Source organism: Octopus sinensis, linkage group LG20 (genome assembly GCF_006345805.1).
Source record: "Octopus sinensis linkage group LG20, ASM634580v1, whole genome shotgun sequence".
NCBI classification, from domain to species: domain Eukaryota; kingdom Metazoa; phylum Mollusca; class Cephalopoda; order Octopoda; family Octopodidae; genus Octopus; species Octopus sinensis.
The window spans coordinates 24451180-24464188 of record NC_043016.1 but is presented as its reverse complement, the minus strand read 5'-3'; the positions used below and the strand labels follow the sequence as shown (position 1 = coordinate 24464188).

The 13009-nt window shown below is 35.0% G+C and overlaps 1 protein-coding gene across 6 annotated transcripts in view; it reads left to right on the top strand.

Moving 5' to 3' along the window:
• Nucleotides 1–6315: 6315 nt before the first annotated feature.
• LOC115222478 (serine/threonine-protein phosphatase 2A 56 kDa regulatory subunit delta isoform) overlaps nt 6316–13009 on the top strand; it is a 115412-nt gene continuing 108718 nt past the window's right edge. For 3 of the 6 annotated variants that reach the window (XR_005003180.1, XM_029792702.2, XM_036511605.1), the window contains exons 1-2: nt 6317–6630; nt 8283–8351. Coding sequence is in view for 5 of the 6 variants with exons in the window: in XM_029792702.2 (XP_029648562.1) it covers nt 6604–6630; nt 8283–8351 (96 nt within the window). In the remaining variant the exon portion in view is untranslated. Of the gene's footprint in view, nt 6631–7258; nt 7604–8282; nt 8352–13009 lie in introns of those variants that run through there. The other 3 variants (XM_029792703.2, XM_029792700.2, XM_029792701.2) reach the window with 3 other exon arrangements.

Here is a 13009-nt window from a genome sequence, read left to right as displayed (position 1 = left end):
GTTTGAGGTCAACCTGGGGATTTTTTCTTCTCAGTATCACCTAACTCATGAAAGTTTGTAACAACACTCGGGATCACCTTTCAGGATGGTACCCGTCATATTCCAAAATATTGTTGGAATTTTCTTTTGGCTGCAACAATGGATTTTTGGTGGGTGAAGCATGCTTTGACCACATATGCAATTTCTTTTGGAGTTCATGACATTATGAGGGTCACCAACACCAATTACCCATAAAAAATAGTAAAATCTTAAATATGTTGCACTCATGTATATGAGTTATGTAATAAATATCTGGTACTTTATGTCATTTTTATAATCCAAGATACATACATACATGCATACATCATATATATATATATATATATATATATATATATTCTTTTATTCTTTTACGTGTTTCAGTCAATAATTAATTGAAACAAAGGCAGAAATAATGGTAACAAAAAAGTTCATGTCACAGTCATCATTGTGTTTTGAATTCAGTCAATTTTTTTTTCATGATGTAATTGAACACTCCATCTATAAAAAAATGTGCCTGAAACTTTTATAGTGAACCTAACCCATTTGTGTTCTTATTATATATATATATATATACACAAACAATTGCAGTGTGGAAGGTGTTTATAAGCCATTTAAAACACACAAAAACCGTTAGATTCACTTCAACATTTAAATTTAATTTGCCAAAATATTTTCGTTGCTTTGAGACCACAACCTAATCACTGACAAAATTCCATACTGCATCTGTAGTGAATCTAACGGGTTTTGTGTGTTTTTAAATGGCTTATAAACACATTCCATGCTGCAATTGTTTTTATTTCAGCACACAGTCTCAGATCAGGTCACTTGCTATGCAAGTACATTTCTGCAAATATATATATATATATATTGATAAAAACGGTAAGATGCCACAGATCACTTGCTATGCAAGTACATCTCTGTAAATATATATATATATATATTGATAAAAACGGTAAGACGCCAAAAGAAAGAAAGAAACCTCGATATTATGTAAATAGAGGAATTTATCTGTAAATGTAATATGTGACAATTATTCAGTAGCCATGATAAAACTCTGAGTTTCGGATGCCAAGGTGGAAATCCACGCTGCCATCTCTTCATTTTTCTGATGGCCGGATAACTGAAGAGATGGCGGAGTGGATTTCCACCTCGGCATCCAAAACTCAGAGTTTTATCATGGCTATCGAATAATTGTCACATATTACATTTACAGATATATATATATATATAAATATATTAATATATATATATATTTATACAAATAATCAGAAAATGAAGAAAACCTCAGATTAACAAACAAATTGATTGGACCACATTTATAGATTATTATTTAATACAAAGCATGACGTAACAAATAGGTGACATAACATATATATATATATATATATATATATATATAGGACCTCTTCCTGAGGGTGAGAGGCAGATTGTTTGATGCCTGTGTACAAACACCTATGCTACATAGCAGTGAAACATGGACTGTGACCACTGAGAACATATGAAGGCTTGAAAGAAATGAAGCCAGTATACTCTGCTGGATGGGTACGACAGAGTGTAAGTGATTTGAGAGAAAAACTGGGTATACAAGGCATCAGATGTAGTGTGCAAGAGAGAAGACTGTGTTGGTATGGTCATGTGATGCATATGGATGAGGACACCTGCATCAAGGAGTGCTGATCTCTAATTGTGGAGTGTATCAGTGAAAAGGGCAGACTCAGGAAGATGTAGGGGGAAGAAATGAGAAAGGATCTTCAGATGTTGGGCCTCACAGAGGAGATGACAAGGGACCGAGACTTCTGACAGTGTGTTGTACTTGAGAAGACATGTCAAGCTAAGTGAAATTGTAGCTGTCCATGCATACAGATATGGCTTTGCTAAGCTATACATAAAAATAATCTGGAATGAAAGTGTGTTGCTGTATTGTCCCTTCTCTGCAGTCCAGTCCACTAGCTAGCCCACAGTGAAGTCCCTCTCTACAGTTTGTTTGTTATCAGCCCATGGGTAGTACCCTAAATTAAGCTCCCCACAGAATTGTTGATGTCATTGGAACTGGGAAGGTGTTTTAACCACTCTGCCCGTATATGTGTTTGCTCTGCTCTTTGGCAACTGTTCATTGTCAGGGGTTGGTGTGACTTGCCTAAAGTGACCTTTGTTTGGTGGTTGAGCAACTTGGACAGGGGTGATAATACCAAAATGGGCCGGTTTCAATCAATTGATGGAAACCGTGTCTTGTCATCTGCCAATTAGGAGTTGAAATGATTTGTCTCCTGGATGTAACACTTCATTTGAGCCATCATAGGGTGACTGAAAGGGATGAGATGCTGTCTGGAACACTTAAACAAGTGATTAAGTTTGTGATGAAGGTGCAGCTGATTTCTTTGTTTCCATGCTGTGGAGGTATATAACCTCAGGCCAATGAATGAAGCTGTTCACCAAAGTCAGTAAGTATGAAGGTGGTAGGGGGCCAATGAGGCCAATGTTGATGTGGCTGAAACAAGTCTATGGGAGTTCAGAGCTGATGGGAGGTGCTTGGATATGCTGATGGATTTTGGCTTGTTGTCAGGGGATACAAGTTTAGGACTACTCCCCAATTTGCTTGACCATACCATGCCAGATGAATTTGGTAGAAGAGCTTGTGGATGACACCAAAGACCTTCTGGCATCAGGCTAATGGGATGATTGGTCATGGCTTCCCAGTCGATACACTACCAAGTAGGGTTGTTCTGGTGAATCCAAAGTGAACATCCTGCAAAGAATGGGAGGTAATGGTCATAAAGTAGGCATCTGTTAGATTGCATGCAGTCATAGCTTCATAATCCAGATCTTCTGTTGTTGAAGCTATGTAGGGGTCAGGTTAAGTAGGGGTTCAAGAGAGTGTATCAGTGACTGGGTTGCTTTTTCTAGTTGTGTGTTGAATACCCATAGTGCATTTAGAAATGGCCCATAACTGCTGACATGCAGATCATGGCTCTGACAGCTTGCTTATAGTGAAGGCGAGTGGTTTGAGGTCTGTGAACACTGTGAAAGTGCAACCTTCAAGAAAATAGTGAAAATGGCAGACACCTAGATGGACAGTTAGTAAGTAGTTCAGTCAAAAGTGCTGTATTTCTATTCAAGTGGTTGTAGTCATTGATTGAAGAAGGTGAGCAGCCACCACTGACTGCTGATTATGGTTCCAAAAAGCCTCCAATAGATGTGTTGGAGGCATCAACTGTGAATGTAGTCCATACTGACACGGTTGCTTTAGCCAGAGCTTCTTTTGTGTATTTGAAGGCACTATCCCACTCAACCTATCTTTTTGAAACCCCTTTTGACAGTGCTTTGCATAGGGGTTTTGTCATGGTTGCTGCAGAGGAGATGAAATGATGATAAATGTTTACCATACCTACAAATTGGTGCAGAGTCTTGCTTGTGGTGGTGTGTGGAAAAGATAGGATAGATTTCACATTCTCTGGCAGGGGTGTAACATTGGCACTTGTGATTTGATGTCCAAGGAAGTCAATTTCCTTAACACCAAAGACACACTTGGTGAGATTCATTACCAAAACATATTGTTCCAGTCTGTCAAAAAGAGTCACTCGGTGCTTTTTGTGTAGCTCCACACTTTGGCTTGCTATAAGAATGTCATCTAGGTATGCAAAGACAAAATCGGGACCCATGCACACGATGTCCATCAAGCATTGAAAGGATTGTGCTGTGTTTCTCAGGCCAAAGGGTGTATATAGAAATTCATACAGTGCAAAAACAGTGACCACAGTGGTTTTAGGTACATCATTGTCTTGCACCAGTATTTGGTAGTAACCTCAGATGAGATTGACTTTTAAGAAACCTGAGCACCTAGCTAGCTGGGTTGAGAAGTTCTGTATGTGCGCAATGGGCTAGTGGTTGGGTGTTATGTTTGCACTGAGATGGTGATAATTTGTGCAAGGCCACCAACCTCCATTAAGTTTTGGTGCCACATGCAGGGATGATGACCAGGGACTGCTTGATCAGTGAACAATGCCTAAAGCTTCCATATTGTCAAACTCAACCTTTGCAATAGCAAGTTTGTCTGGTGATTGTCGATGAGTGCAGTTGTGCACTGGAGGGCCAGTAGAAGGATATGGTGCTTCATTCTATGATGGTTTGAAGGTTTGGAAAATGTCAGGGTAGTGGGATTTGCAGGGGCCCACAAGATTTGAGAATTCGTTCTCAGTCTGAGGGACAGCTGCTATGCAAGGGGCAGAATGTGCAGATGTTGTAAGAGAAATAGCAGCAAACATGCTGCTGTTGACGAGTTATCTCTCCTGAAGATCGACCAATAGTGAGTGTGCCTGAAGAAAATCTGTATCAATAATGGACTGATGGACATCAGCGAAGGTGAATACCCATTATGTATGCTAGTGAGCCAATGTGGAGAGAGAGAATGCAGTGATCTTATGTTTCAACTGAGGAGCCATTGGTGGCTGTTAAAGGTTGGTCTTGCTTTCTATAACAGAGGTCCCTTGCCTATACTGGGATCATGCTGACTTCTGCTTCTGTGTCAATTAGGAATCTTCATTTGGAGTTCAGATCGTGGATGTATAGGAGCAGTTGATTGTGTTTGCCAGCCACCAGAGGGTTCAGTGGTGGCTGGCCTTGGAGTTGCCGATGGCAAAGGACATTTGAAGCTACATGGTTGCTTATACTTGGTAGCTTTTGTCTCAAACCTCATGTAATAGAAACACAAATCATCTTGTTTAACTTTACCATGTCTTAGGGCTGACTTTATGGCACTGATTGTAACCCTGCCAGACAAAAATTGCTTGGCAGTCACCTTCACTAACTGCCACAGGTCCTTGGTCTCAGTTTGAGTAATGAGATCCTGGACCTGGGGTGCTAAGTTACAGAGGAATAACTTCCTAAACAAAATGAAAGTGACTCACTGATGGTAGGGCACTAATGCCAGCATCCTATCCATGAGCTCATAAGGCTTAGAATTGCCTAATTCTTCCGCATCTAGTATCCTGGCTGCCGCTTCTTGGTCACTAAGCTGGAATGTTTCCATGAGTCTCTGTTTCAAAGTAGCGTATTCGTGAGTAGCCAACAGTTGGGTTAGGATGACTAGCATTGTTGTTACTGTGTCCTCATGCAGTGCTGCTGTTACATAAGAATACTTCATCTGGGCTGAGGTGATCTTCCATATGTTGAATTGTATGGTTCAACCTGTGTGAACCATACCTTGGCCTGCTTTGGCCAGAATTGTAGGCACTTCAGTGATCACTTGCCATGTTTGCATTTTCTACTTTGGGTTCAGCAGTTATGGCTTAGTTAGGATATACATGAAAGTAATTTAGAATATGAGCATGTCAGTGTATTGTTTATTTCACTTCAATCAGCTACACACTGTGCTGGTAAGTATGATCGCCCATCTAAATCTCCAGACTCCTGTCCCACCTAACCAAAAGTCCCTTCTCTGTGGACCAGCTCACCAGCTAAACCACAGTTAAGTTCCTGCCTACAGTTTGTCTGTTTTCAGCCCATGGGGAGTGCCCTATACATGCATGTTTGCTACATCCCTCTCTCAGCCAAGAGATCCTAGTTTTCTTGGCTTGCAGCTGCTGGTACCATGTAAAAGTACTCATGGTAGTGCCATGTAAAAGGATCCATGTCAGTGCCTCGTAAAAACACCCTTGCCAGTGTCATGTAAAAAGCATCTAGTACACTCTGCAAAGTGGTTGGTATTAGGAAGGGCATCCAGCCATAGAAAACATGTCAAAACAGACAGATGGAGTTAGGGTTGCCCTTCAGCTGTCAAACAGTTCAATCCATGTCAGCATGGAGAACAGACATTAGATGATGATGATATATATGCACACACACACACACACACACACACACAATCAGTCAGACGCGGTTTCTTTATATAAAATTTTTATCACAAGATTATTGGTGAACCGAAGGGTCTGCAGTAGACATTGACTCTAAGTGCTCTGCAGTGGGATCGAACCCGGAAACACGTGGTTACGAAGCGAACTTATTAATCACCCACACAACTATGTCTGTGCTTCTGTTTGTTTTGTTTTATTTCTCTCAAGAGAATAAAAAAAAAAAGGATGAAAGTGGTCATTTAATTTTTTTTTTTAATGAGAAAAAAATTATTTAAATGTTTCTATTAAAAACATATCAACTCAGATCAGAAACGAAACGATGACGTTTACGTAAAATAGTTACGTAAACAATTTGATAATCCAATGAAATAAGGTATATGTAAATTACATTTTAAGCTTAAAGTAGTGACGTTTACACTGTTTCCGTGACGTAGTAACCAATCGTGAAACTCTTTAATTGTAATGTTTCCCTCCACCTCTTGGTATCTATAGCAGTTCTTTACTTGCTTCCAAACCATAGATACTTTACAAAGCAGGAAGAGGATAGTCTTACATTAAAATTGTCTACTTTTTTTTTTCACTTGCATTTTATTTATCGTGTTTACTTTTTGTTTATTGTGAATAATACATTGAGAATTACATAAAACGAGATATTTTTTCCATTGAAAAAAAAAGAAAAAAAAAGATCACTTGACAGTCTTGAGTATTCTCAATCATCACTGATAATACCATTATGCCTAACAAAACGAAAAAAGAAAAGGTAAGCCGGAATTATTTGTTGTTTTCATTTTGTTTTGTTTCATAGTTATTTTAAATTTCTATTCACTTAACAAGCATCATATATATAATATATATATATATATATATATATTTATATATATATATATATATATATGTATGTAGGTACGTGTGTGTTTGTATACGTATGTATATATATATAGATGTATAAATGTACGTGTTTATTCATGTGTTTGGAATTGTATCTACGTAGTGTGTATGTGTATCTTTGTTTATGTATGTGTATACGGCATACACACACATATATGTATATATTTTTGCTTGTATTTATTTATTTGTGTGTCTGTGCAAAACACATTAAAAACTGATTTGATTATCGACGAACTGATGAAAAAAATGTGTCCATTTCTATTATAACATTTTCCTTTAGATTATCGTCTCTCGGACTTCATTGTCGGTATTTCCATTCCAGTCACAATTTAGATCATCCAATGACCATATCTATTTCTTGCTCTCGTACAACCATTTTTGTTTTAAAGTCTGATTATTTGTTCTAACTCGGCTATAACACACATACGCACACGCATAATATACTACATATATGTATGTGTGGGAGAGAGAGAGAGAGAAAGAAAGAAAGAGAGAGTGAGAAAGTGAGTATGTGTATATGTATACGTTCTTATGAATTGTCCATGGAAATATTTCCTGCTATGTCTACCGTCTTATACTGAATCTTGTCTGTCTATCTTGCACAGCTAGAATTAAAACCATGTGTACTATTACGAAAGGATGTCAGCTTTTCTCTCTTTTGTTAATTTATCAGCAAAACATCATTTGATTTTTTCCTTTTGCAATATTATCATGTTTGTATTAACTACATAGTATGTCTTCCTGGCTTGTAGGAAGTAATTAGTCTTTTTCTCCCCTTCAGTAATGTACTACAACTTATTAACCATTCGGAAGCAGAAAGCAAGCAGATGCCATCAGTAGAGATGGTAAATCTTACCTACTTTCTATTTCACTTGGCCATTTGTATTTATTAATCAAAAGTTCTTTTAATTTCTGGGGAGTTTGTTATATAATTGAAGACAATTTCCTAGTTGAGAAAACCAGTCTAGCCATTTCTGTTAATAAGTAATATGCACGGTGTGTATGTATTTGTATGTATAATAATATCTGCATTCTTGTATGTCATGTCTCCGTTTCTTTTTTCCATTGTAATATTGAGAAATTGGCAATGAAATCATGGAAGAATTAGGGAGTGAATAACTGTGTTGTCATGCATTTCATTAAATTTGAAATATGACATTAAGCACGAAGTGATGCGGAAATAGCTCACTTTTCATTTACATACGTTTCACATATACATACATATATATATATATATATATATATATATATATATATATATATATATATATATATATATATATATATATCGGAAGGCAAATATAATTATAATACTCAGATACACATAAACATATTCATGTATTAAATGTATTAAGTCATTGATTTCTGTTTTAATCAATGTGCTCGCAAATAATTTTCTGTCTGCCTCTAGTGAAATCTTGTTAACGAAAGCATGCTTACATGGATCTCATCCCTGTACTGACAATTATAATATGTCGTTTATGTTAATTCGGACATTTTTCCCCCCACTTTTTTCCTCTTCAGCAAACACCAGCAAAAACGACTAATGCGAAAGGTAGTGCGAAGGAAAGTACTGAAAATACAGAGAGTGAGGTAAGATGAAGCTTTGGTCAGTTGTTTTGTACTATTGTTTGACTGATCTGTACAAAATGTGTGTATGAAACCATACATATATGTACAACAATGCACATATATAATCATACATATATTCACAAACGTAACCATACATTTACACATACATGCATATACATTCATTTTATATACACATATTTCATAGTGACTGAGTATCAGTCCCCTTTCTTAACTTTGTCTTGAAAATCTGTGTGTACGCGTACATATATATAAATATGCGTGTGTATTTATGTATCATGTACTTAATTTTGATGGGTATTTTCAAATGCTGCCTCTTAGCAACTTGTCACCGTCTCATGATTGTTGTGTATAGTGATGGCCTGTATGTAATGTATGTATATATGTATATATTATGTATACATTTGTACAACGATCTATGTATGTGTGTATGTATATGCATATATATATGTGTTTGTGTGTGTGAAACTGATGTCAGTCGCCGCCATCTTACCATAGATTATCATGGCGGTAAACGCTTTCTACCACTGAAAAGAACAACAAACCATTTCTTTCTCCTATATACTTCATTTTCATAATATTTAAAAAAAAAAAACATCCTACCTACATATATACAAGAAACAGAACACCCCGGTTATTTTTAACTATTAAAGCACTGACAAAAAAAAAGCATTACTCAAAAAAAAGTAGTTATTAAAATATGTTTAATTTTTTTTTTTTAATCCTTTCTTCACTGTCCATTTCCTTTTTTCTTCTCCTCTCTCTATCATCATGTCAGTTTCTGGCTTGTTTCGGAAAGAATCCTTATAGAATAAACAAGTAATGAGTGTAAAAGATGTATAGATAGGTGTGTAATGTTATATGTCACTTTCTCTCAATATATGACATGATGGGATATATATACATACATATACATACATACATACACACACACAGTTTATTCCGTACATCTGTGAGTGTATATGTATATATTACATACAGACATACATTTATGTAAATTTTATACACATACGCATACGACTCAATTCTAGAGATCTTTTTTTTTTTTTTTCCAAATTTTCATTTTCTTCACAGTTTTTGCTCTTATCTACCAATTGTTTATCTTGGTTATAATTTGAGGAATTCATTCTCCCCATTCTGTCCAGTTCGTAGCAACATAAATAGTATTGATGATAATGACTAATGTCCTTTTGGCATATTTGTATGTATGTGTGTGTATATATATATATATAATATATATATATATATATATATATATATATATATGCACACATATGCACAAAAAGCCATAGATAGAGCAAGTGTTGCAAAAGGTGCGGTGAGGAAAACGCCGTTGGAATTAAAACTGAGATTTAGTGGTCGACTATAGAGGATAACATTGGACATTTTTTCCTAACAAAGCGCCTCTTCGGAAAAGGAAGAGGCAGGGCGGATAGCTTATTATTGCTTTTACTTACACACGCTCTGTCCATTTTGTTTTACATTTTCACGAGTTCATTTCCTCTTTATATCAATCACAATCTACCTTGCTTATTATTTATTATCCAGGCTCACATTTTTGTTAACGCCCCCCCCCATCATATCATCATTGGAAACATTTCACTTCTAAATTCCTGGTGTCATATATATATATATATATATATATATATATATATATATATATATGTATATATATGTATATAAGGTTTGATGAATTTTGTAAAGTATTAGGGTTGTATTTTTGTTTTATGGTAGTGAAATATGTATGTATGTAGCGGGACGTTAAAATGTTTTATTATTTAAATTTTTTTTTTGTTTTGAAGTATTGCTTTTCGTTCTGAAAGTTGATAGCTTGTTTGATAAGGAGGAATCCTATTCGATATCCTGGTTCCCATTTCACCTAATTCGTGTCGTAGACGGTTTATTGAAAGTGATGTTAGTGTTGTCAGTGTTTAAAACTGTTCCAAACACAACACATGCCTTTGTTGCAGATGTGATTATCATGAATGAAAACACCTGTCACTTTCACTTTCTAATAACTTGGCTCCTGTCTTCATGGGTAGGAACGAATCTATCAATTCATAATAAAAACCATTGAAGAAATTGCTGTGAGAACTGCTAGTTTCTGGGTGCTTCACTACATTCTTAGAATCACTTGTGAGAACAAATGACTGCACTGCATTGATATTATACGATTTACAATCTCAATAGGTTACTTTATATTTCATTTTACTGCAATAGTAAATAAAATTGTGCATATGAAGAACACTGTACTTTTAATCTCGTCGTTACAGTCAGCCAGTCGGTCATATATTAGTGATTACTGGCCGCCAGCCATTATAATTTGTAGTGAATTAATATATATGGTAATTGTCATCAGTTTTTTTTTTTTTTGTAATTATATTTTGAAGGAACCGCTGTCACACACGCGCACACCTGATGTTGATTCAAGATCGAACTCTGTCAGTCTTTTGAACTGTTTCAAAATGCAATCTTTGTCCTCTGACACTAGTTTTTAATTGGCCGCTCTAGGAATCTTCGAGTATTTATAAATTCTAATTCTCTTTTAGGTTAAAGCTTCTTCTTGAATATTCTCGGAATTTTTTTTATTCAGTTGCATATTTTCAATGTTTGTAAGAAAAGAAAACTGGGAAATGTCCAAGATAGCGTCAGGCAACAGTTGCAGATGAATAATTTTAAAATTCTATGTCTAGTTAATTTTTGTATAGAAATACTTTTGTATTTTTAGCAAAGGGTTTAATCGATATGGCTTATCCTGAAGATATTTATTAATTTAATTGTTATCTGTGTGTATTTTTATGTTACTGTCTGCTCTCAAATTTTGTACGTTATCAAGAGATTTAAAGTGTAACTGATATATTTGATGTGTGTTTATATGTATTAGTCTGTCTTCTGATAGAAAAGGTGGTTCTTCTATGGTTTCTATGATCCAATTTCATCTTTATCCTCTATTTCTGTTCATCTCTACCATGTCATATTGTACGTTAGTTTGGAATACTCCATTATTCGGTAAACGTGAAACACTTGAATTTCTGCTAGAGATTTTTTAATTTATAGTAAATCAGTTTTCTAGATTCTATTGTTCTTGGATTAACTTTTGGAATAATGTTGATTCAGTTATTTTTATGCCATTCTTTCAATGGCAAACATGATTACTGTGAAATATAGAGGAATCTTGTGCAAGACTATGATTTACCTCACCAGACAATTTAAAGCCATTGTAAATTCTATATGATCTTTCTCTCTTGTATACCTATTTTAAAATAAAAGTTTCAGTTAGTAAGTTATTCATTCCACTATAATAATAATGATGTTTTAAAAATTGTAGCTACAACTTTTGAAGGTCTGATATTGAATGTGATTTATTAAACTGTCACCAAACATTTTAATAGTCTGGAAATCACGTAGTATGAAGTAATACAGTGAGATTGTATGTAATACCTGGAAATGTTATTAGTTGCAATGCTGTTTAACTCCAACTGAAACCTGGCTAAAATAGGGTCTAGTTGAGCTTAGTTCTAATTTCTGAGTGCTTATACTTTTCACATGATACAGATGTAGGGAAGAATGCCTCCTAGGGCTGGAACTGAACTTACATTGACTTGCAGACTAACATAATTAAAAAAATTTTTTTTTTTAATATTGTAGTTTTTGTTATAAACTTCACTTCTTAACTCAGCCCTTTTTGTTACCATTATCACATCACATTACTACATTTCTGTTGAAATACTCAACCTTTGTTTCAGTTAATTCATTATTAGCATAATGAAGAATTTAGTAAAACAACTTAGTTGTTTGGAATATGAATTAACATGAAATTTTGATGGAAGGTTTTAATTTAGATCACTTTAAAACAGGAAGTCTGTATGACAGAACCAGGGGAAGTTTGAGGCAGATTTGTATCAAAGGAGTTTAAGAGGCCACAAATTTATGCTGAGTGAATTTTTTAAAACTGGCAAATTAAAGCTTTTAATGTAATAAGTTTGACATTCATGTTTCCTCTGCTAGTACTGTTGTTGTACAGTATAATTAAACTTTAGTTTTTAATTTCCATCATCTATTGTTGTTTTTTTTTTTTTGCATCCATTTGATGAATTTGCTAAGCTGTTTCAGTATATCAAAATGGCATCTAACTTTTTTTTTTTTGAGATCCAATTACTTTATTTCAAGCTTTGGCAACATCTAATTTCTTGCTGCTATCAACTCAGATAATATGCTATTACATAACCTTTTTTTCCTTAATTGTTTGTTGTTTTTGTTATTGCTTTGCTTATTTGAGATGATCTATCCACCAGATAAAGATAGCTTCTATACTACCTCAAAGAATAAAACAACTTCACCTTTGGAAAATGAATCCTCAACCCAATAATTCTTTAATTATTTTACTACTGAATTCTTTTTTTTTTAATTTAATGGTTTACTCAGAGGACAACACCCATGATCACTTTCAAAGCTTCTGAATCTGGTGGGAGGAATTGAGGAAGTTGGCCTTAGACAGAAAATGTGGCCTGGATGTTTACAATAGAATAGACTTTACTACAGGTACCCAAAGGCCAAAATGAATCTGTTAGATTGGGTGTCAGTAGTTTGAACTTGTGAATTCTATGCTCCTCTCTTATTTGTTTTTGTCTTTTTTTTTCTTTTTAATTCACCATCTGTAA